Source organism: Thermobia domestica, chromosome 6 (assembly GCF_964235325.1).
Source record: "Thermobia domestica chromosome 6, izTheDome1.hap1.1, whole genome shotgun sequence".
Lineage (NCBI taxonomy): Eukaryota > Metazoa > Arthropoda > Insecta > Zygentoma > Lepismatidae > Thermobia > Thermobia domestica.
Genome location: NC_137459.1, coordinates 130,270,849 through 130,295,220, shown reverse-complemented (window position 1 = coordinate 130,295,220; position 24,372 = coordinate 130,270,849). Strand labels below are relative to the sequence as shown.

General features: G+C 38.5%; 1 protein-coding gene across 5 annotated transcripts in view; it reads right to left on the bottom strand.

Annotated features, from left to right (window-relative positions):
- Window positions 1-24,372, bottom strand: part of LOC145688206 (carboxy-terminal kinesin 2-like) — a 233,128-nt gene that overhangs the window by 50,689 nt on the left and 158,067 nt on the right. For all 5 annotated transcript variants that reach the window (XM_081762093.1, XM_081762097.1, XM_081762094.1 and 2 more), the window contains 2 exons: window positions 13,393-13,554; window positions 2,078-2,227 (listed from right to left, as the gene is read on the bottom strand). In XM_081762093.1, coding sequence (XP_081618219.1) covers window positions 2,078-2,227; window positions 13,393-13,554 — 312 coding nt within the window. The remainder of the gene's footprint in view (window positions 1-2,077; window positions 2,228-13,392; window positions 13,555-24,372) is intronic.

The following is a 24,372-nucleotide window of genomic DNA, read 5'->3' as shown; positions in this document are numbered from 1 at the left end:
GATCAGTTCTGAAAATCTTAATTTCTTCAGAAGACTTTAATTCGAAAAACTGCTTAGATAGCACAATCGCGCAAATAGTTTTCAATAAACGTAAAGATCATAAATAATGTTCACAGCAATTTGATAGCTCAAACCGTTCAGGAGATATGAAATAATTGCAAAAGATTCCTATACTGTTTAAAATGGAACATTTGTACTTTTTTTTTTTTAATCTTGCTTTACTTCTACAACACCATAATAGTTTTCTGCAGTAGTAATTAACAGTTCTCGCGATTACATAGTTATAAGAATGTTCAAGACTTTACCAATGTTTCTCTCATCTTCGGAACGGTTTAAGATACGAAACTGCTGTAAATGGCATTATGATCTTTACAGCTATTGCAAACAAACTATGTGATTGAGTTATTATTTAAGCAGTTTATCGAAATATAACCTTGCAAACAAAGGCAAATATTCCAACCCTTGTAACTTTGTTTCTACTTATATGAAAAAGATCACATGCTCATAGTATTCGACACTAAGCTACTTCGAATGTCAATCGCCTCGTCTGTCTCACTCACGTAACTACTGTTGCACAAACTTTCAAAGTTTGGTTGCTTTTCGATGTTTATATTGTAAAGCCCTTAGTTTGCATCACTGAATTATACGTGTGGTATTGTAAGCTTTCCTTTACAAGTATATTTAAAATACGTAATGAACTTACGTATTGCCATTTGAAAAAACTAACTTTGTGCTGGATTGACATCACTGTTAATGTGTTTTGTGGTGCAAATCGACAGTACGTTTACATCGCAACAACGCAAAGGGAACTTCAGTGATAATGCTGAAAGCTGCCACAAGTCAAGACAATGGTGATATCTATTGGCTTCCGAGAGCACCAAGCCGCATATTCCGCCTAACACCTCCAAAAACTGCAATTTACTAGATTAATATGGAGTTGAACCATCTTTTTCCCCTCAGTAAAGCCCTGATGTGATGTGAATGAAGTCATAGAGGCCGTGAATGATAGCAATTGGAATATTACTTTATTCCGCGTGCAGTGGCTCACCCAGCTTCATGAGAAAGTATGGAGGCAGAAATCTGCGCCGGATTCGTGTCTCCAAAATGGACAACAATGTTAAATTCTATTCAGATCAGGGGTGGGGCGGGCCACGAGAGGGGTTCAACTTTATCCCGATGTTCCTCAAATCATACCGCAGCAGCACGATCTGTGTGAATGAGCACATTATTGTCCAGGAATATGACACCATTGTCTGGAAACATCTGGACCATAGTGTGCATATGGTCCCCTAAAATGACGACAGTCACGAACAGTGACGTGACCGGTGTCAGCACAGGGCCCACTGAAAACCAAGACACTGATATCCATAGCTTCATGATTGGGCAAAGACACAGCAGATCATACGCTTCTTTGGATGTCTGCCACAGACAAACATGGCCTGTTCTCTGAATTAAGGTGAATGATGACTCATCCGATAATATTACACGTTTCTAGTCATCAGCGGTAAATATTGTATGTTTGCGGCACCATTGGGGTCGTGCTGAAGTGTTATGGTTCCTTATCAGTGGTTTCGCCCATGAAGCCCGACTGCTATGTCCATGTCATATAACTCGTAACAATCGGCAGTCGTATGATGGAGTGACAATCGGCTTTAGTGCTCGGTGGTACCTTTCGCTCAGAGTTTTCTTCCGACCATTGTTCCCTTTCGTCGATGTGGTTTTGTAGATCGTCATCACCTTGGACACTATCCCTCGCGACACACACAAGACGCTTGCCACTTTCGTCGCGCTTCTTGTACCACATGAACGAGTGCCAACAATTTTCCACCTTTCGAAATGAGAGAAGTCACAGTCTTCTCAGTTCTCGCACACTGTCGTTTTCTGGTCCTCACGTAGTACAGAGTTTTACATAACACATTCCACCAACAGTCTCCGGTCTCCGCCTGACCACTGTCAATCCAGCCATCTTAAGAACCTCAAACTCCAGGTGCTTCTATTGTTCTGATCACCATCGGTATATATACACAAAAGCTTCGAAAACTAACTATATAAATAATATTAAATAAATATTGCTTACATGTAAGTTGGTCACATAATACTCTCCACTTTCAGAGCTCTTCCAGATTTGATACTTTTCTATGTTCTGGCTACTTGGTGTCCGCAATAAATCCCTTATTGTCTCATTATAGATTTCGAAGAAACATACACTAATCTTGTATGTCCAGCCCTAAAATTATAAGTAAGAAATTTATGTTAAATAAAATAATAGCTTTATTTTCAGTGCTACGAATATATCTTCGGCAAAAAGCAGCACTGTAAAAACCAATACATAATGATTTACAATAGACCAGAAGAGTATTGTCTATAAAGAAATATACGGTCACTGTCAAAACTACACAAATTAAGGTCCTTGTCAGAAGAGTAAACTATGAAGGTAACCAAAAAAGTTCTGTCGCTTTTTCACCTACTACCTTCGAACATCGATATGTCACCTTAAGACGTACCTGGAAGATCAAAAATAATCCCCATCAGCATCGACGACCTTCTGCAAACGTTCTGGAAAGCCATAGATTCCATCGCGGTACAACTTGGTGGACCGTGAAGCGAAGATATCAAGTGCATTTTGCACCTCTACTACGGATTTGAACTGGCGTCCTCTAAGTTGATTGTCCAAGGAATGGAACAGGTGATAATCAGACGGTGCAATGTCCGGGGAGTATGGTGGATGCAATAGTGTTTCCCATCCAACGCTTAGAATGGTGTCTAGGGTCATCCTAGCCACGTGAGACTTTGCGTTGTAATGTAACAGGAGTCCTCTTTGCGATTCAGAAGTGCTGGCTCCAGAGAATTGAGTTATTCTTGAATACGGCTCAACTGCTGATAGTACACAGTTGCATTGATGCTCTCACCAGCTAGTAGCAATTCCAGATGCACGATACCGCGAGCAGTACACCAAACACACAGGAGGACCTTCTTCTGGTGCAGTGCTGGTTTCGGTGTTTTGAACCGGGTCATGAGACGCTAACACCAATGATGACGGCGCCGTGGAGCTTCGTACAGGACCCACTTCTCATCACGTGTCAACACCCTGTCCAGAAATGGATCCTTCCTCAGACGAGACAGCAAAGAAACACAAGTGTCTGCTCGCGTTGCCTTCTGGCCTGGAGTCAAAACATGCGGGACCCTCCACTCAACTTGTAATGCTTCCCAAGTTGATGGAGGTGCTGCCGAATGGTTTCTCCATTCACACTGAATTGTAGTCCCAATTGCTCACATGTCTGACCACTGTTCGCCTCAACTGCTGCCTAAAGATCATTTTGTACATGTGTTGGTCTTCTGGCACGTGGTGCGTCTTCGAGTGTTTCGCCACCGGCCTTAAACTTGTTAAACCACATCGTTGTGCTGTCCGCGTAGTCACGACGCCCTCACCAAAGACCTGACATTATCTTCCGCCCTGTTGCAGCGGCGTTTGATCCCAGTTTGAACTCGTACAACATACAAGCCCTTATGACACTCTGTGGAGATCCATGTTCACTCTGTCTTTACGCAAGTTCACGGTGTAATTGAACTGTCGCAAGGATATACTTACACCAACAACTGACCTTCGCCTTATCTCCATTCGCATTCAACTCACGGTCTGATGCCAATTGAACACAGACCTCCACAAAAAGCGAAGAACTTCCTTGGTTATCTTTATGTTCAAATTTCCAAACTTTAATCTGATTTTTAAATTTTAAGATTAAAATCAAAATAGTCAATTTGTTAATAGACTATTTTCAGAACAATGCAAATTCAAATTTCATTTAATTTTCATTTAAAAGAATTAATGTTTCAAAATCACACATCCACCAGGCAAACATTCGAAATTGGTTAAAATATACTACCGAAGACACATAATGACAATTAAAATCAAGATTGCCAGTCCGATTCCTTATCATAAATTAAAACAGTTTAATCTATGTGGCTAATGCTCTGATACTAAACATTGATTTTTTTAAAATATATATTCAGTCTAAATTATTATAAGATTTTGTGAAATTTCTTAAGTGTTTCACATTCTGAATTTAGTGCAACTAATCTCGATCGATCCTTACACTATAATTCAGCACTAATTCTTATATAGGGGCCGCGGTGGCTCAGTGGTAGAGCGTTCACCTCTGGTGCATGGGGTCCTTGGTTCAATCCCAGTTCGCGCCAAGTGAACTTTGTGGTCGACAAACACCATGTGCGTGAGTTTTTTCGGGGGGTTATCCAATTTCCTCTCACTTTCTTTATTTCACCATTTCATTCATTTCTTATCATCACCGTCCCATTTAGCCTGGCCGACATAATCGTAGGACGTATGATTTCATCTTTTTCTAATTCCTATATTTTAAAAACAATATTCACTATAATATATGATGACCAACACCATTTGAATAAAAAAATTATCACTAAATTACATTCTCTGTACTAGAGCTTGGACTCCCCAAAAACTTAACTAATAATTATGTAATCAATAATACTTCTTCATTTGATAACAGGGTGGTCCCATAAAACACTTCTCTATCACTTCAATTTTATTTATAAGTGTATTCAATAAACCATTGTGTTGATTCATTAATTTGTGCCGCTCATTTTCAGATTTTTTGCAAGATGTCAGTGATGAAGGGACTGCTGTAGAAAACTATTAATTGTAGCTGTAGCACACTTGTGGGTTTAATGGACTAATCAGTTTTTGGTTTCTGGGGTCTGAAGTACGTAGCGTCAAGTTGAAAAGAAATACAGGTAGCATCTCCCATATGTTCTTTTGTACGAGTTCAAGAAAGATTTTGGTACCACAGAAGGATCCAGATAACTGTGTACAGTGTATAGAGAGGATGATACTGTTGAAAAGACCACCCAGAAGTGGTTTAACAGTTCCCAAAGTGGAAGCTTTGAACTGAGCAATGCCCATGTTCTGGTTGCCCATCCCATTTTGATGAGAACCATTTCAGACTTGATCTACCGTGATCCACGTCAAAACACAAGAGAATTGGCCACGGACATGGGCATAAGGTTTAATTTGCTTGCCTTTACATATGCACATATAATGTTTTGCCATTCTCTATTAGATAAATGAATACGTGGAAGAAGTGTTTTCGTAATGTACAAATATTTAGAAATATATTTATAAGTAACAGCTGTAGACAAGTAGTTATAATAAAGGTTAGAAATCGATGATTCATTTGCGCCTACTATCTTATACTATATTACTGGATTGTTTTATTTAAATTCTTCATTTATCATCTTCCTTAATTTCTCTTGCTAATTTCTTACGAATTCTTTTTCTTTGTTTGTTTTCTTCCTTTTAAACAAATTTTCTCAGCTTTAGCCGTTATGTTCTTTCTCTAGAGAGCTTCTTCCCTGCTGATATTTCTTTCTTGCTGAATGAATTAGTTGTAGAATGTGATAATCTCTGTTGAAACTAAAGACTCTTCGAGCAAATTATCTCCAAGGTATTCCACGTAACCAAGGCGTTTCCATGTGATAAACATTAGAATCTTCTCAACGAACAATAAAAAAAGTTCGATGATAGTAGTATTACCGGACAGACAACCATAAATGATTCAAGTAATTGTCAGTCATGTCAACATTACTCATTGTAACAAATTCTTAAGAATAAATGTTATTGAAAGGTCGCTTTACTTCATCTACAGAAAGATTAAAAAAAAATGACACTTTTCCACAAGGTCATCTAATGCCACGTTTACTTGTTCCTGCTAATTTTCTTGTCTAAGGCTGAATTTGGAGGATATGCTGCATTATAGCTGAGTCTATTTCAACGATAACTTACAATAAATGTTCTTGCACAGACATGTTTAAATATGTAAACAGTCTTTACAAAAACAAACGATATCAAGTTCAGTTAACTTCTCTGACTTTAAAGCTCTCCGAGTTGCAAAACCCACATCAACATGTTTTGTTGAATAGATATCATTAGTACCATTATTTCGACATATTTTCATAAGGTCTTCGGAAGTAGCTGCTTTAATCGAAATAGCTTCCTTTACAAACCTGGTCATAAGGGTGCATAGAAAATGTACCCTACAGAAAAGGACAATCGGTGAATCTATAGTGAACTTTATTATGAACTAATTTCGAGGATATTCATTTTATTTTATGCATTGGACTTGAAGAAGTGCATTTCGTTTCATTTCTGCGTTTTCTTTTATTTGACGTTATAATGCACTCTTTGTTCACATTTGAACCTCACCCGTGGGAACTATTCTGATAACGTATTCTCAGTCATGATAATGCTCCAACCAAAAAGAGTACATGTGCAGCGGAAACGAATAAAAATTCGTATGTCATGAGGGGTTCTGAGACTTCATTTTATGCCTGGGTTCAGGACCCATGAGCGGGGAAAAAGTGAACATTCGGCAAGATGGCGGAGTAACGACTGGACCTACGTGTGATGACTGTTCAATTTTCTGTTATTTTTCTTGTTTCATTCTTTTTTTTTTCTTAACCTTTGTGCAAGTATGTAGAAGCTAAGAATGTGAATAATGCAAGTATAATAAGTTGCACCATGCGTGTATTTGATTCAGGATTTTTCTTCTGTGCTTATTATGTGCATTGTTCGTCGTAGTGTGTTTTATCTACAACTGCTTACTCCGTAACTTCTAATATAGTGGTTTACTGCGGTTGTTTGTAGTCAGGTTGGAACAAAATTTCGTTTTGTTTTAATCGCATCACAATTTGCAGGGAAACAGCATTTGTGTACAGATACCTTTGTATGCTGTCGTGGCTAAAAATTCGATCAAACTTTTGCGGTGTTTTTGCAAACACCCTGTACATCCACGACAAATTCTCCCCTACACACGTTACGCAAATTTGTTTAAATCAGTTGTTATATGAGTCTCGCCAAGACTTATTCTTAAACTTCTTCTTTTACGAATTCTGTGGAATAACTTTATTTCTCAAACCACTTGTAAAGACGACAGATATTCAGAAGTGTCTGCCTCACTTCCGTTGCAGACACCCTTCTCAACCCTTATGACCAACTATGATATGGTAAGATTCTTTTTTCTCTCTCTTCCCCCCCCCCCCCTTTTGAAGTAACTTCTCTGTTATACGGTGAATCATCTGTCTGACATTAATGTTACCAAACCCTCTTAGAGTATTACTCCTGGTGTTAACTCAGATTCTATATTTAGCGCTGACTTCATACTTTCGCAGCTGCTAAACTGACCTTTGAACCGAACACTGGTGGTGACTATGTACCACCCCTTTTTTTGAATAATGTTGTGTAATCTTAACTGGCTGTAGTTGGAGCCCATGTCTGTATTCTTTTTTTATTTTATTTTTACCAAGTGAGGGTATGTGCATTGTAGAACTATCAGCCATTAGAATCGTCGCGCGCCTATCATAAATAGTATGAGATCGCCCCTAGCCAATCAGAGTTCACCAAGTGGTTCAAACCATTACTTCGCCAGCAACCAATCAACTTATAAAGAATTTTTTCTAATTATTGCACAATCTGATGCAATATTGACACACCCAAACTCGATATACACAAAACCTCGGGAATGAGATCTCTTGATGTTCATTACCTCCAGACTACGCGATGAGCACATAACCCATGCTCCAGTCCCTCCCCCTCCACGGGAGGCAGGCCTCTGCACTTCTTGCAAAGTTAAGTTACTTAGGTACTTAATCGATACGTCAGACTATGCCATGTCTTGGCATGTTCGTCTACTTATGGTTGTTACTCCTGGACTTCTTGTGTTATGTATAGTGAAGTACGAAAAACTGGAAAGTGTGTGTCAATTCAATACATGCGTGATGACCGTTACCACGCTCACCTCTGGAAATTGGACTTCTAATTGCGTTTGGACTGTAAGTAATACATTTTTCCTTTGGATCACCCAGAGGGCTGTTGTACACTTATTCACTATCGCCCTAAATAACCTGAACTATTTCGTAAATTAAATCATTTCTCTCCGCACCTACTATCTTTGAAAGCGGGACTATGTTCCTTATGTCGACTTTGATATCTTTCGAAATGCCACACCTACATTTAAAATCACTGATCTGTGACTTTGATCTTATTTTGTGATTTACCTGTGATCCTTAGAACTTCTGTCATTACGGCCTGTAAAGAAACTGAACTCTAACAATAAACCAAATTTCGCAACACATTTGTTCTGCTGTTAATATTCTTGTTGCTACAACAGACCGGTAGAAAATCCCAAACCTCTTCATAAATTCGTTAGGTAACGCTTCCACTCGGACCATACACTGCGAATTAAGTGGTAAGCCACCTTACGGTGAATCGTCGCGAGAGTGACTCTACAAGTCGACTAGTATCGCAGTCCTGCTGGTTCTTGGGGACTTCTGCCCCCCTCCCCCTTTTTGAGGGACATCTTTTGGACAAGGTATGTCAAGATTCTGTCTCGACTAAGACACATGTGGCTGACCTCTCCTCTGCATACACCTACAGGTAAGAACTAATATCTTTCAGCCAATCCGCTCGGGCTCTCAATAATCGCTTCCAATTTTCTGTCTTCAAGAATCGCTTCCAATTTTCTGTTAGTGAGTGAGTTAATTTCGTCACCCACGATAAAGTGTTGTAATTTGATTCGCAGTTGTGTTGTGTGTAGCTAGTGAATAGTGTAAGAGGGCTTTGGTAGGAGAGTGCCTCTTAGTGTAATTCATGTGTTCGTCATTCTCCTTTTTAGCTCAAAGTTACCGTCTTTCTATCCTTGCGGCTATCAATCTTGTGTTTTTGATGTAATATTTCAATTGACCAAGGTGAGTCGCTTCCTCAATTGGCTTAATACTTGGTATATAAATGAAGAGTCTTTAAGCCTTAGTAATTTATTTGAGTTACAATGATCGTTCTAACTGTTTGGTCGTTCAACTTCCCTCCACCTTTAATTGCCCATTTGCTTGAACCCTCTCATTTCTGACGAGGCGCACTCATACCTTATTGTTTCGTCCGCCTCCCTTGATGTAACTACTGATATCGGGATGTGTTTGAACTCCTCTCCTTTAATGTACGAGAGGTGTCTCCTATCGCCATCCGTGTGGCCCACTTTATTTATAAATATTTATTAGGTATTTAACTTACTATACATGTGTATAATTTGACAATACGGCGGGCAATTAATTTCTAAGTATCCTTTTGTAATCTTGTAATATGACCTCTGTTGGGTTAATGATTCATTGCGCCACACTCAGAGTGAACGACCGATCTTTTACTGAGGCCGTAGCCTCTGACCTTAGAATCATAAATCACATCGCTCCTAGTATGATGGTAGTGGCAAGTATGATAGTTGTGTCGCCAGGCAGTGTCCACAGTGATGACGATCTACAAAACTACATGAGTTAAGAAGAAGGGTTGTCGGAAGAAAACCATCAGTGACAAGTCTCGCAGGAAATTAAAGCAGATTGTCACTTAATCATCGTGCGACTGTGGCGCAAATAACGGAATAACTTAAGCAGTAACTCCCAGAGCCTGTATCAACAATCACATTCCGCCGAGAATTGCATGACAAATATACAGGTTCGGGCGAAACCGCTGGAAATGGGCCATAATGCTTTAGCATGGCGCCAATGGTGCCACAAACATGCAAGATGAACAACTGACGACTATAAACGGGTGATATGATCAGATGAAATATCACGAGTCACCTTAAAATCAAAAGTCGTGTTTCTGTGATGGACGCCCAAAGAAGCGTATGATCTGCTGGGTCTTCGTCCAACTGCGAAACAGGGCGGCCGTTCTGTGATGATTTGGACGCAACATCCCGGTTTTTAGTGAATTCTGTGCTGACACTTAAAAGTCGCATGATTGTCTGTGATTATATGACCATTTTTGGGGACCATGTGCACCCTATGGTCCAGACAATGACGAAATATTTTAGGATGATAGTGCGCCCATTCACATAGGTGGTGCTTGCGCGGTCTGGTTTGAGGAACACCTCCATGGCCCACCCAATACCTGACCTGAATACACTTTACGTCTGTGGTTCAGTTTGGAGACATGAATCCGGCGCAATTTCCGCCTCCATCTTTTTTCACGGAAATGAGTGATACACTGCACATGGAATGGTGTAATACTCCACTTCTATCATTCACAAGTTTTATGACTATTCCACCCCACGCCAGAGCTGTTCTGAGGGGAAAGGTTGGTCAACGTCATAATTAGAGTCCGGATTTATGTAATATCAACCCCCTAAATATGTACATAAATATGTAACAAAAATGTTTTAAAAATGTAAGAAATATGTAATATTATATAAGAATACGTAATATTATATATGTTACATATTTATGAAAACGTAATATTAACACGCGTATGAGTAAGCAATATTTAAACGAATTATGAAAATAAAATGAAAATCTACTACACTTTATCCTGCTTAATGCAAGTCCCCCAATGAAGTGAAATGCTTGAACAGCTGAGACAGCCATACGTCACTGACGTGACTGATTGCAGAATAATAAAAATCAGACGCGAATGAAGGAAGATGTGATCGGCTAGAGAAAAACAAGAAAGCCCCTAGAAAAGCAATGCATACGGCATTTGTACGTCAGAAATCTCATGTGGTGTGGTGTGGTCCCGTTTCAAATCTACAACCTTTTACACTAAATGCGCATCCATCACCACGGTCCAATCTTGAAATGAATTATACGCAATGTACAAATTTAAATACTAAAAGCAACTTAAGACGAAATGTATTGTTTTATATATATATTTATTTCATGTAGGGAAAAGCAGTCCTATATATTTTAAACAATGTCAGCTGAACTAAGATTGAAGAATATTTCCACTAATGAACATTTTTAATTTGAAATAAAGTACTTACAAAAGATGTGCCTGCAGTTCAACTGTGTGTTGTTGCATAATGGGTTACAAGGTACATTTCCAAATGATCAGAAGTAAAATTTTGTAGGCGATCGGATAAAATATTCTTGTATGCAGAGAATGATCTCTCCACATCACATGAGGTAACAGAAGCGTATTTCAACAGGGGGATGTGGTTGGGGAAAATATCTTCAGGGGGGTTCTTGTTTCACCACTGAGAATTTCACACACTGCCAATAGGCTGTCGTAGCCCGGGTTACTTTCCAGCACTGCATTTAGTTTCTTTCGAACTTTTTCTCCTACATCTCCACACACACCTTGCAGCAGTCTCTTTGCATCCTCTATGATTTCCATGGATTCCGAAAAAGGCCGCCCAATAGTCTCTAGCTTTTTAATGCTTGTAGGTAGCCAACCAAAATTGCTGTCTATGTATGCGACATCACACGCTACTTTTGAGTCATTAAACAGTTTCTGAGCAATGCCAACTGAAACAGCAGACTCTGATGGAAATGAATGAACAGGATTAATTTTTCGAAAATGTTCATTGTAGAAATGTATTGCCTGTATCCAAGTGCCCCATCGCGTTAGCACAGTCTCCGGAGGAAGCGGCACGTCTGGCAGTTGATCTCTGTAAACTTGAACACGTTGTGGCGCCTTAAACTTTTTTTTTTTTTTTTTCGTGGAAGAAATTAGTTGATTTACTTCGCAAAAGTTCTCTCTCATCTCTTCAGAACACACTAAAGAGCATGGGCCATACAGGTGAAATGAATTAAGTGAGGGTAAAAAAAAAAAAAAAAACTGTAAGTGCTCTAGCCGCTTTTAACATGTACGCTGCACTGTCTGTATAGAGAACAAGGACTTTTTCTTCCTGAACTCCTCCCGGCCACAACACTAAGACCATCGTTTAGAGCGAGCAATCGTGAAATGATTCGTGCGTCCTAGCAATTTACTCGCAATAAGATAGCATTTAGATGGAGCATATTCACTTAACTTTCCAATCACTAAATTTGCTACACAACGTCCCAAAAAGTCTGTTGTTTCGTCCACAGAAATCCAAATATATATGAACTACCTATTTCTGCCCTAATGGTATCTATAGCTTCCCTATAACAAACTTCGAGTTAACACTTTCAAAGAAAGGATTCGTCAGGAATTCGACGCCCGCAGTACTTCTCCAGAAAAGCACGGTATTTTGGCACTTGAACTTTGTTCCAAGGAATGTTTGCTGCTATCATTGCTTGGCAGAAGTCATTGAAAAACTTACTCACTCAAGTATCTTGATGCATTTGTGTCAAGAGTACTTGTTTTTTTTTTTTTTTCCCTCAGTTTGCAAATTTTTATTTCTTGCATGGAGTGCACTTCGTACATTTGTTCTAATTGAGATTTCATTAAACATCCAATTTTTTTTTCATCACACACTTGGCACAACACCACTTTACCGTCCGTAGTAAACGCATCATCGATAGTTACCCACGATCGCAATTTCGCGGATAAAGTTGAGGCAACCGGAGCCATTTCTAACTTCGACGGTCAATACAGAATACGTGCGTTTTGCAACTGCAATTCTAGAGTACTGTCCTCCTGTCTTTCGGTTAAACAAGCGAAGTTCTTTGAAAGCTTAGACTACCTGCTATGATATTGCCATTGTCGCCAGCTTCTTGGAACGAACTCTTTGCAGTAAATTCCCGGAAGCACACTAGTATACAGTTTTAACTTGAATTGCAGGATTTGCTTTCATCTTTTGCCCCGTCCGACCTCCGATAACAACCAAATAGACTTCATTTTAGGAATTTCCTGGCCAGTCGCCTGTCAGGCACGTGATCTGTCTTCCTCCAGAGTTGAGAATAAAGGGCGCTGCTAAAGTATCCAGGAGGGAGGATTTTTACTTGTTACTTCTTATATTTCTTTTGTTGTCGGCGAAAATTCTGCGAAACATGGTTTGAAAAGAGGGCTATTTCTCTTTCGAACAAGTAACGAAAAGATAGACATGATAAAACTGAATCTAGATGCAAGCCTTGCACAGTTGGAGAGTTTATTTATTATTTTTTACTTTAAATTAAAATTTCAGTAAACGCAAAATTTTAAGACAGTTTTATGTAAAAAATATGTAGAAACCATAGAAATATGTAATATTAAATTTGAGTTGAAGCACCCTACAGGTGTGAATCACAAACATTTAAGGATTTGAGGAACCTACATATGAAGGAAAAAATATGTAATTACATACAAATTCGGACATTAGTCATAATAATCTGGCAAGGTTCCAGTTTTCTTAGGAGTTTCCATTAATTTGATAAGGACATACACATACATTTTTAAATTGTTTTGCAACATATTATCATCACGAATTAAATACGTATTTCCTTGGTTCTGACAAAATGTACAACTCTCTTAGTTGCTTTTACGTAGGAAAATTGTGCTATATTGAAAGGTACGAACTTTAAAAACAAATAAGATGGTTACTTAACACTGTAATAACAGTAAATGTTAAACACAGCCAACAAAATAATAGTATATGTATTAAATGCAAAGCAAGAAACTAAATAATCAATGCTTACCTGAGAACTAAGATCTGATATGGAACTAAATATAAGATCCATTGACCTAGGAATCATACCGCGTTGATCATAATCCTCCAGTTTTCCTTCCATTGTATACGTTTTTCCTGTACCTGTTTGGCCATACGCAAAAACGCAAACGTTGTACCCATCAACGGCGGACTGGAAAATAATATATATGATTGCAGATACATTTCTGGTCACAAAAATATAGACAGTCTTCGATAGTTTGAGTACAAAAAATTAACCCTAGACCCTTCCCAATTCCTACAGGTCTCTACACAGGGAAATACATCTTTCCTCCATTCTGTGAGTGAATAACACAGAATATATATATAAGGAATCTGCCACTAAACAAACACATAATTGGCATCTAAAGAAGTCAGATAGAAGGATAAAATAGAAGATAAAAGTTGAAAACAGACATTGAGTAGTAAATAATCCAAACCTATAGGTGGCGTATGATTATAAAGGCAGAGATGGGAAACAGCAAAGGCTTCGTGATATAGTCCATAAAGTAAAGTACTTACATGCCATTGCTTGTCTATTGATGGAATTTAATCGTCTCTGAATTCATTTTTTTCTTCTTCAAAATAAAATATTGTAGTGACATGTTATCAATAATATATTAAGCAACAAAAACTTAAAATCACGAGCACTTCCGTGGACGTGGAAAGTTGAAATTTGGTATGCATGTACCTTTAGGAAGCAAACTAACAGGAAAATTGTAAAAAGTATATCGTTTACATATTCAGAAAGTAAAAAGGGAGAATGAAAAACAAATCCCCGTGTTATTTAAATGGACATTTTTAAACATCAGATCTCATGTTTTTAGGTAATTAGAACTTGAATAAAAGCTTAAAATTTGATATAACTGCAGGTTTTTCATAACGTTATCTAAGTAAATCTCAACAAATAAACAAAACAAACAAACAATCCAACTTTAGTGGAGTATTATGGAGAACTGAAAAATCTTCCTCGTGTTATTTATAAGTGGCACACCTTCTACACCCAAAAATTATTAGACACTTCCAGTAGGACTACAACGATGAAATTTACATCTGCACAGCCTCTTGGAAATAATCCAGAGAAAATTGTCAAAAATGGGTATTTTTAATTTCTAGGGGAACTAAGGGGAAAAAATTCCCATGTTATGTAAATGGGGCTACTTTTAGATGAAAAACTTAAAAGTTTGATTACTTCAAATTGAATACAAATTCAAAGTTTGGCATGCTCATAGGTTTCTGAAGATAACAAGAAAATTACCAAAAATAATAATGTCTTTTTAGGAGGTTCTATAGGGTTTTCAAAATTCGATCTCATGTACCCACATGCGCAAACAAACAAACAAAAACAAAAGCGCGTATACTGTAACTCACGATTTTTCGCATTTATTCCATTTTCCTTACTTTTATGAGTAAAATTCTGTTATTAGTATGTGGAGATAATAGAAAGCTATCCATCTAAGGAGATATTTCCAAAAAATATAATAAAATAATAAAAATATAAGCAAATAATAATAATAATAATAATAATAATAATAATAATAATAATAATAATAATAATAATAATAATAATAATAAATAAATAAATAAAAATTACGCTCTGTTTTGTGTATACTGGCAATTATGTTTTCGAGGTATTCTTCAGCAGCAGAGCACGACTGCGAAGGGAAATTGACAATAGGCAGTGAACGAACTGGCGGAAGGAACTGGAAAGTAGAGTAAAATATTGAATTTATTGGTTTAATCCTAGTATCTAGATGGTTTGCCAAATATAAATTAGCTCCTGTAACTAAGATGTCGTACGAAAATATAGAATTGAATAGAAAAAAAAAACTCTTATCTTAAGGTTCGAAGCGATACGCACCATGGTTATGAGCATTATTTGTTAAGAAAAAGAGAGCAAACAAAACGCAGTCTCCGTGGTTAGGTGGATAGAGTGGCGGACTAGCAGTTATTTTATTATTTTGACACCAGATCGAATCCCATCCCATCCCATCCCATATATATATATATTTGCAAAACATTATAGGAAGTGTATAATTTTGATGTTAATACGTACCGAAACAATATAATAAGGAAATAACTTATTGATAGTATCCTTTAATCGACGTATTTATTCAGTATTAGAATACGTGTACTATTGTAAACATCGATTGTTTTTAGTTTATGGTCTTTATGTTACACCTCCCCTGCCCGTTCTTGAACAGCAGACAACTCACTTCGGATTTGTGTGTCAGGAACAGGAAAAAGAACATACGTGACCTTGAAAGTCTTTCCAGTTTTACCCCTTGTTACATCGACATGACGTTACATCGAATGTTAGAATAGCTTGTTGTCATGAAAAAAAGGAAGAAAGGAAAAAGCTGATGTCAAATTATCGTTTGTGTGTGTATGATGTGTGCTTGTGTTTTTTTCTTTTTAGAGTATTGACTTTCTCCCCCCCCTCTCTCTCTCTCCTTTTTTTTTATATCCACAAGTGCAAAAAATGCAAACATAAGTCTGTGTAAAGAATAAAGAATGATTTCGTTGAACGAAACTAAATTATACAGATCTATGTATGTGGAACACGAATATTTCCAAAAGATAGCATTAATTTGAACGATAATCATACCATATTTCTACATTATTAGTAGCGTGAAAAACTGATATTAAAATGATATAACAGGCATAAGCTTTTTTTCTCTAGCATGGCAACACATTAAACGTAACTCATTAAATTTTAGGGATTACAATGTATCCCTATTCATTTTCACGTTCGAACGACGAAAGAATAAATTGTAGTGATAGTGATAAAAATCGAATTTGAGATTTAATGAATTCAAGTTTCACGCCCCCACATATCGAAAAAGTGATTTTGATGTCTGTCCCTCTGTTCGTCACGCTTTTACATGCATTCAAATAGAGGCCATACTGTTCGACGTATCTGGACCGAATTCTAGACATGAAGTTTTTGTAACATTTTATCGTTTCGAATTCTACGGTATATTCTCCAACGCCTAACAATAAGGGTAGTTTACTGAAGGATGAAAATTTAAAATAATTAAATTGTCTCAAAAACAGCTGTAAAGATTTTGCTTATTTTTTTACAAATATATATTTTATTAATAACCCTTCACCGCAGTATGAATCATTGCTCTGAAAAATTACATAAGGTGTAATTTACTGTATGGGATTAACAATTTTCTCAATCACATTTCATAAATAAATGTATCATTAATAACCTAACAATATGACACAACTCGTTCGCCCTGTAAACATTCAGAAGGGGTAGTTTACTCTTAGTTTACTCTTCTCCGACGTTTTTCCCATTAACGCCTGACGCAATTTTGTTCATATTTCATAAATAAATGTTACATAAATAAACTAACGATATGGTATAATTCAATCATCCTAAAAAGCTAGAAGTGCTATATTACTTTTCAGAGCAAGTTTTACCCTACGATTTTGTCGAGAACGATTCAGGCAATTTTGTCCGTATTTCATAAATAGCATGACTTGTTTGTCCTGAAAAGGGATATTTTATTCTTGGGGATGACTTTTTTTTTTGGCGATTTTTTCAGAAAGTACTCAGACGCTTTTGCTCATAGTTCACATACAATAATTTCCTTAATAATTCAAATATATAGTGTACGTTATTTCTAACAGAAATATGACCCATGGGTAATTTACTTTTGGACGTAAGTTGCTTCGAACAAAGTTTTCCAAAACACATTATTTTATTCGCATTTCCCAAATAAATGTTCAGTAATAGCTGCAGTCAGTTTAAGAAATTCGAGCGAGAAAATTCAATGCGTTTCATCCCTATACATTCTTAAAATATATTTTCAAATGTGCCTTGTTGTGACCAAATGGTTCAAGTGCATTGGTTCTGGATTTGATTCCCGGTGAGAGCTAGTATATTTTTATTCAACGTTGAGGTATAGGTAATAAGTAGGTGCAAAGAGAAAAGTGTTTAAACAAGCCTAACCAAGCTAATGAATAATACAAAGGAATAATACAATATTACGAAATTATAGAAGAAACGTTGTTAATATTAGGTATTTGCGTGTGAAATGTCCAACCGATGACTGTCAACTCCAAAGGTAAAAGAGTGAAACATCCAATACCAGGTTAATCAGTGGTCTTTATTTAAAGCTATCCTACTAGGAAGTGATTGAGATACCAAAAAAGGTTGTAATCGTTGGGAGACATGCTAGGAGAATACAGTGGGTGAGAGAGTTTAATACTGCAACTCATGAATAGTCTGCACCTTCGTTGAGTATTGAAGTGCGTAGGCCTATATAGGTTTGCATTGAAATGAGCATTAATACACAATATCTGTTGAACATTACGGGGGGCTTGGGGACAAGTTTACAGTGCATTTCACGGGGTTCGATATTGTAACGATCCTAGCGAACTCCTGAGCTTTCCCCACTGTGCAATGTAAGTTAAATTTGTGCTTAATTAAAACTATTTGTTTAAATTTAACACTGTTAACCGTTATCACCTGTGCACTACGGGAAACAATCCGCCAGTAATTCTTTATTTTTGCGCCATAAATGTTTTTGTTCATAAATTTCTTTGTCTATGGTTTTGCATATTAGTCGAGTCAAAATGCGGTTTGACCTGGGCAAAATTGCAACCTTTAGTTTTACATCTGTATTTTGTTTAGATACCTCACCTGATGAAAATATCCAAAATCCGACAAAATCGGACCACGGGAACACCACCAAAAACGGTTTCAAAATGGCCGACCATGTTTTTTTTGAAAAAATCGTAGACCTTTACGTTGGCGGCTCTAGTAGCCCCCTTAATTGACACAGAGACATGAATTATACCTCGTTGGAACGCTCATAGACCACAAATTCCAACGAAGTGACTTTTGTACTCATCATGCCCAACCCGTAGAAGAAGAAGAAGAAGAAAGTTGATTTTTGTTTTTTAATTGATATTTCTTGGACCCTGGCAACACTGTACATCCTCATACGCCGGCAGAAAAATTCCCACGAGTAGACCAGACATCGGTAACAATAATATAAAAAAATGAAGGACGTAGGTTCAACAGTAAGGGAGACAAAAATTCGGAACCGCGGACAAAGAAGGGTCACTGTGTATATTTTTTACTGTGGTCTAACTTCTGTTCCTTAGATCTAGCATCCTCCCTAATTGTCACAGAGACATGAAGCATACCGCGTTGGAAAGCTTATGGAACCCCCTTGCCAGTGACGTATCGTTTGTGCTCCCTGTGAAAAACCTGTAGAAAAAGAAGAAGAAGAAACCTTGAAAAAATTGGGAAAATCTACACTTTTACCTTTCTTGGGCTCTGGCAACCCTGATAATCGTTCTACGCATGAAAAAATCTTGTTTCTTTCTTTAAATCAAAGGTCGCTTTAATACAAGTACTATACATAAAACAAAAATATTCTTAAGCAAAAGAATGGGAATAACGAAAGACTTTAGGAGGCAAATTACACATCGACATCGTCATTGCCTACGCTAACACTGTCCTCATCATTTTCATTTAAACAGTTAAGACATTCAGTTCCTTGGCATACGCCACAAGCAATAGCAAATAGAAGGTCATACCATAATACAGTGTACAAGACAATTCGTTTTATAGAAACATAACACCTATATATAAAGCAAAAATATTCTAAGGCAAAAGAATGGGAAGACGAAATACTTTGGGAGGCAAATTACACATCTACATCGTCATCGCCTACGCTAACACTGTCCTCACCATATTCATTTAAAGAGTTAGAACATTCAGTTTCTTTGCACACACCACTAGCAACAGTACATGGAAGGGCGTGCTTTCTGCAAGTATAATACGTTCTTGCACACCAGGAAGCACAGTTGCAATGAACAATGGTGAGCAAATTCCATACCCATAAACACGATGGTTGATGTGCCATATTTACGAACCGTATACTCAGCAAATGATCAAGCGATATTGTCGTACGAACTGCCTTTACACCATGGTAGTCTATGAAACAGAGATCCTTCGTCTAAGACATACAGAATATTGTCTGGCTCCGTTCACTCAAACTGTGCGCTCTGCTGCTTGCTGATCTCTCGTATCGCATAGGCCAGTGGGGCTTTGTCTGCCTTACGCATCATGCTGGGTGACTCAAATAAAGCCGATGGGTAGGCACATAATTCATGCGCTAAGGTCTCCTCTAAAGATGTGCTGCCTGCATTAGCGACAACTAACAGTCTTTGAAACAAAAGATTCGAATCGACGGAGATATCGCTGCTGATTTTAACACTACTCGGGGATGCTAGAGTTTTGACTTTATCTGCACATTTCCCCTTCACAGTGAACAGGTCTTTACCAGATAGTTTCTTCGCATGGTCTGCCCCAACTGAAAATAAATTATGAACGTTGACCGAGGAATCCGGTGTGACGCCAGTGGCAATGTTTCTCAACGATTTGTCTCCGTCAAATGGTGAAATGGGCTGCAGTCGTGCAAGCATGCGACGTGTGTCACTGATATCAAGTGACATTCTTGACGTTTCGGCTCCTTTATGTTGTTCGCTAGTGACATATGCTGTGTGAGTAAGAGTTTGCATCGCCAGATTGTACTCGGAGCATGCTGGCATTGAGAGCACCCACAAAGATCGTTGCATCTCCGAAATTCCACTCCCATGGTTTAGACCTCCAATGGATTTTAGCGATCTCATCAGAACCTGCTCTCTGACTAGATCAGAGGACAACCCAGCCCAATAACGGTTGCTTCTTCTAATAGCTCCGAACCCATTTTGAAAGCTTTCGTGAACGTTGGATTAACCGATGGCAGCGTTAACATTGTTTGCAGGTACAAGCAAGTCGACTTCAAATAATTGAAGTGTCCTGCTGCAGCGAAAATGGGAATGCACTCTGCTATAGCATCAAGGTGATCCTCCCAGCTTCCTATTCGGTCTGCTGCCACAAGTTTCCTTGCTGTAGTCAACATGCGCTGGTATGCAAGAAACAACTGACTTTTTTTTTTTGATGTGTTAATAAGTTCTGACTTTCGTGCTTCTATTTTTTCTCGGGCTTCTTGAAGAAGATGTGAAGAACTAGCTCCAGTTACAGTAATTTCACCCGACATCAGACTCTGATAGAGAGAGTAAGCATCGTTGATAGTTCTGTGTGTTCCGTTATCGGTCTCCAGAAAAACATTCTCCACAAGCAATGCACTTAATGAGAGGTCAACCATCATGTGCGCACGGAAGGCTCTTGCTACGGACTTGCCACTTAACATATGTACAACCGAATTTTCTCCATAAAACCTCATGCAAGATTTCACGTAAGCCTGAACCATCTATCAGGGAACCAATTGCTCCTAGAAGGTTCATGAGAGTATGAAATAAGCCCAACAGGACAACCGTGTCCTTAATACTGGTGTTATGTGCTCTGTCATGCAGGATACGTGAAGCTTTCCTAAACAGTGGTTGGTCTAAGGTGATGATTGGTGTGACTTTATATTTTCTCGCAAGATTATTCAGGTACACTAAAGTGGAATAGATGCATGGCATATAAGATGGATGGAGGTCAATAATCGGTAAGCAGAGAACAGTGGATTTCCCTGGATGATGAAGAGATGGATCTGCGTGAATGGCCTGCATCATTCCTGACCAGTTTGGTGTGCGTGACGGAAAGTGCCAGGAAGGTTTCCACAAAATATCCAGGGAGCTTTCGTTCGGTGATGGTGCTGTTACCAGTTCACAGTTGACCTTTTCAAGAATAGCCCTGGCTTCAGTGTATGCGTGAATGGGAACACTGGCAAGGGACTTCACATCAGCATCAGAGACGGGCTCCCGAAGAATGGTTAGACTGGTAGTAGTGGATGGAGTAATGGCCGCCAACATTTCTATACCATGGAATGTGCCTAAATCACTCAGCGTTTGGAGATTATGGTCTACATTATCCGCTGCAAAGAGGAGAGTGTGGTCTGCTGGCATTTCGATCACACGATTACCAAATGTACTTGCAGCACAGCGTTCAAACCGCTGCACTTCCGCATATGAAGAGCAAAATCCCAGGTGATGCAGCCTGTCAATCAGGTGTTTCGATCGATAGTGGTGGTGCAGCTGCACAGCAACACCTAACTGCAGAGGAGCTAACATATCTCTTGGTCTGGCTGCTTGCATCAAACACTGGCCAATCGATGTTATTTTGGTTTCATTGCCCTTTCCGGCAAAAAGTATGGCATAGAATAGTTTAAGGCTAGGTTTAATGTACTGAAGAAATTCCTGAATGCTCAAGTCGCTGGGTGAAGGATATGTAGTTTGGATTTTATGTCGCTTTTGATCAGTCAAGCTACGGTTTCAATTATTCTATTTTTTTCCTTTTCTTCATAATACTCTCGTGGTAAATCACGATATGCCCGTAGAATGTGATTGGCAGTTTCTCGAAGTGTAATGAAGTCGTTTTTTCCACTGTCAATAGAAATTATATTTTTTTCACCGAATTACTCCATTAGTTGACGCTTCATGCGTCGTCCGTCATATGCAATGTGATGAGTCCCTACAAGAAATGTGCCCATTTCTGTAACAAGTTCTCCCACAGTTAGTTGCTCATCATCGTGCTCTTCCAAATAACTACAAATGCGCTGAAATGCTCGGATTCTCTCATCATTTGTAGGTCGGCCAGCCCGGAATTTTTTTGATGCTGACTGATTGTCGGTGCAGTATTGTTGAGGAATTGATTTACCTGTTCGAAAGTTGATACTACATGATCTGTGATAGAGACAATCTCCAGCATGAAGATCAGATGAGAAGTACTCAATTCGACCTCGGACAGTTTATGACCCGGTGTCGTTTCGTTCATTGCAACACTTTAAAATATTGTGTGGCAATGCTTGTGTTTTCACTCGCACATTTTCTGGTTTCAACACGTGACGGTCATCAAATAAGACAGGCGTTCCGCAAAACAGTCAGTCACTGTTGCTGTTGAAGGACCCATCCGACGAGCGAGTAACTCGTTTTTGCATCGGCGATGACGTTTTTCTTTTTAGGGCAATCGCAATATCTTTTTTATCAATGTAACGTTTGCGACAAGAGACATGAACCACCATACTTGTAGCGGCGAGAATGTTACTACCGCGAGCCTTACTGGCATTGTTCACTCCTTCAGCTCCCTTTTCTTGAAGTGTGATGAGGTTATCGTCAGGATCTAGGCTTCTGCAGATGATACACAAACGTGTAAGGGAATCAGTCATGGTTCTTCAGTGCCTAGGTTCATGCAAGACTATGATATGTAGAAAAGCTTATGGAACCCCATTTCCAACGACGTATCGTTTGTGCCACCTATACCCCAGGGGTGCCCACAAGGGAAGGCTATGACGCAAACTGCGTCATTGAAATATTTGGTGGGGGTTAAAAATCTATATAAATATGTTTGATGGGGGGGGGGGGGGTAAAATTAATCGGAAAGAAGATTTTTTCATGGAAGAACACCTACGGATAGACAATTGGGGGGGTGTGTGTCATGGACATAAGGGGGGGTGGGCACCACTGTATACCCAACGATTATCAGGATTGCCAGAGCCCAAGAAAGGTAAAAGTGTAGATTTTCCCAATTTTTTCAAGGTTTCTTCTTCTTCTTTTTCTACAGGTTGGTCACAGGGAGCACAAACGATACGTCACTGGCAAGGGGGTTTCATAAGCTTTCCATCGCGGTATGCTTCATGTCTCTGTGACAATTAGGGAGGATGCTAGATCTAAGGAACAGAAGTTAGACCACAGTAAAAAATATACACAGTGACCCTTCTTTGTCCGCGGTTCCGAATTTTTATCTCCCTTACTGTTGAACCTACGTCCTTCATTTTTTTATATTATTGTTACCGATGTCTGGTCTACGCGCGGGAATTTTTCTGCCGGCGTATGAGGATGTACAGTGTTGCCAGGGTCCAAGAAATACCAATTAAAAAACAAAAATCAACTTTCTTCTTCTTCTTCTTCTACGGGTTGGGCATGATGAGTACAAAAGTCACTTCGTTGGAATTTGTGGTCTATGAGCGTTCCAACGAGGTATAATTCATGTCTCTGTGTCAATTAAGGGGGCTACTAGAGCCGCCAACGTAAAGGTCTACGATTTTTTCAAAAAAACATGGTCGGCCATTTTGAAACCGTTTTTGGTGGTGTTCCCGTGGTCCGATTTTGTCGGATTTTGAATATTTTCATCAGGTGAGGTATCTAAACAAAATACAGGTGTAAAACTAAAGGTTGCAATTTTGCCCAGGTTGAGGGTAAAATTGCTCTAGATTTCCTGGACTATATACGTAGTGTGGACATTAAATTTTGACTTCTACGCCATATGCATCTAATTACAAACACACCTATAGAACGAACACAACAAACTTGGAATATATAGTTTGTGTATGGAAAATCATACATGAGGCGCTGCACGGGAGAGCCGTGTGCATACATATGGCAGACAACTTCCTAAGAAATTAATAATAATAATAATAATAATAATAATAATAATAACAGAAAACGAAACAGTTTTTTACATTATTTATTTAAGCATGTAAGTACAATGGACTCAAGTTATTTCTCTCTCTCTCTCTCTTTGAAGGCAACAACCCTTAGGGTGCCAAGACGTAGAAAAGGACTTGTGGCACTCACGACTATAGGGTGTGTGTGGTTGGCACATCGCGTTCCTTTGTTGTTAGTCCCAGCTTTCTAGAGCGGATGCAGTTATTCCCGGTAGAAAATACAAGAAAATATACATTTCTAAAACTATTAAAGTAAATAATTACATTCATTCCCTCAATGTGATACTTGTTTGTTTAACAGAGAGCTGATCCGTGGAAGAATCGTTGATAATAATAAATAAAATAAACTCGACAAATATTATTGTAAATAATAGGTAAAAGTTTGCGTCACACTGTTCATTTTGCTGGGCACGCCAGTGTGCCGTGTTATCCGGTTGTGGAACGCTGGAATATAGGGTGTGGCTTTCTAATTTTTCGCAATTATTTTTAACTGCTTCAATTGAAATGAATCT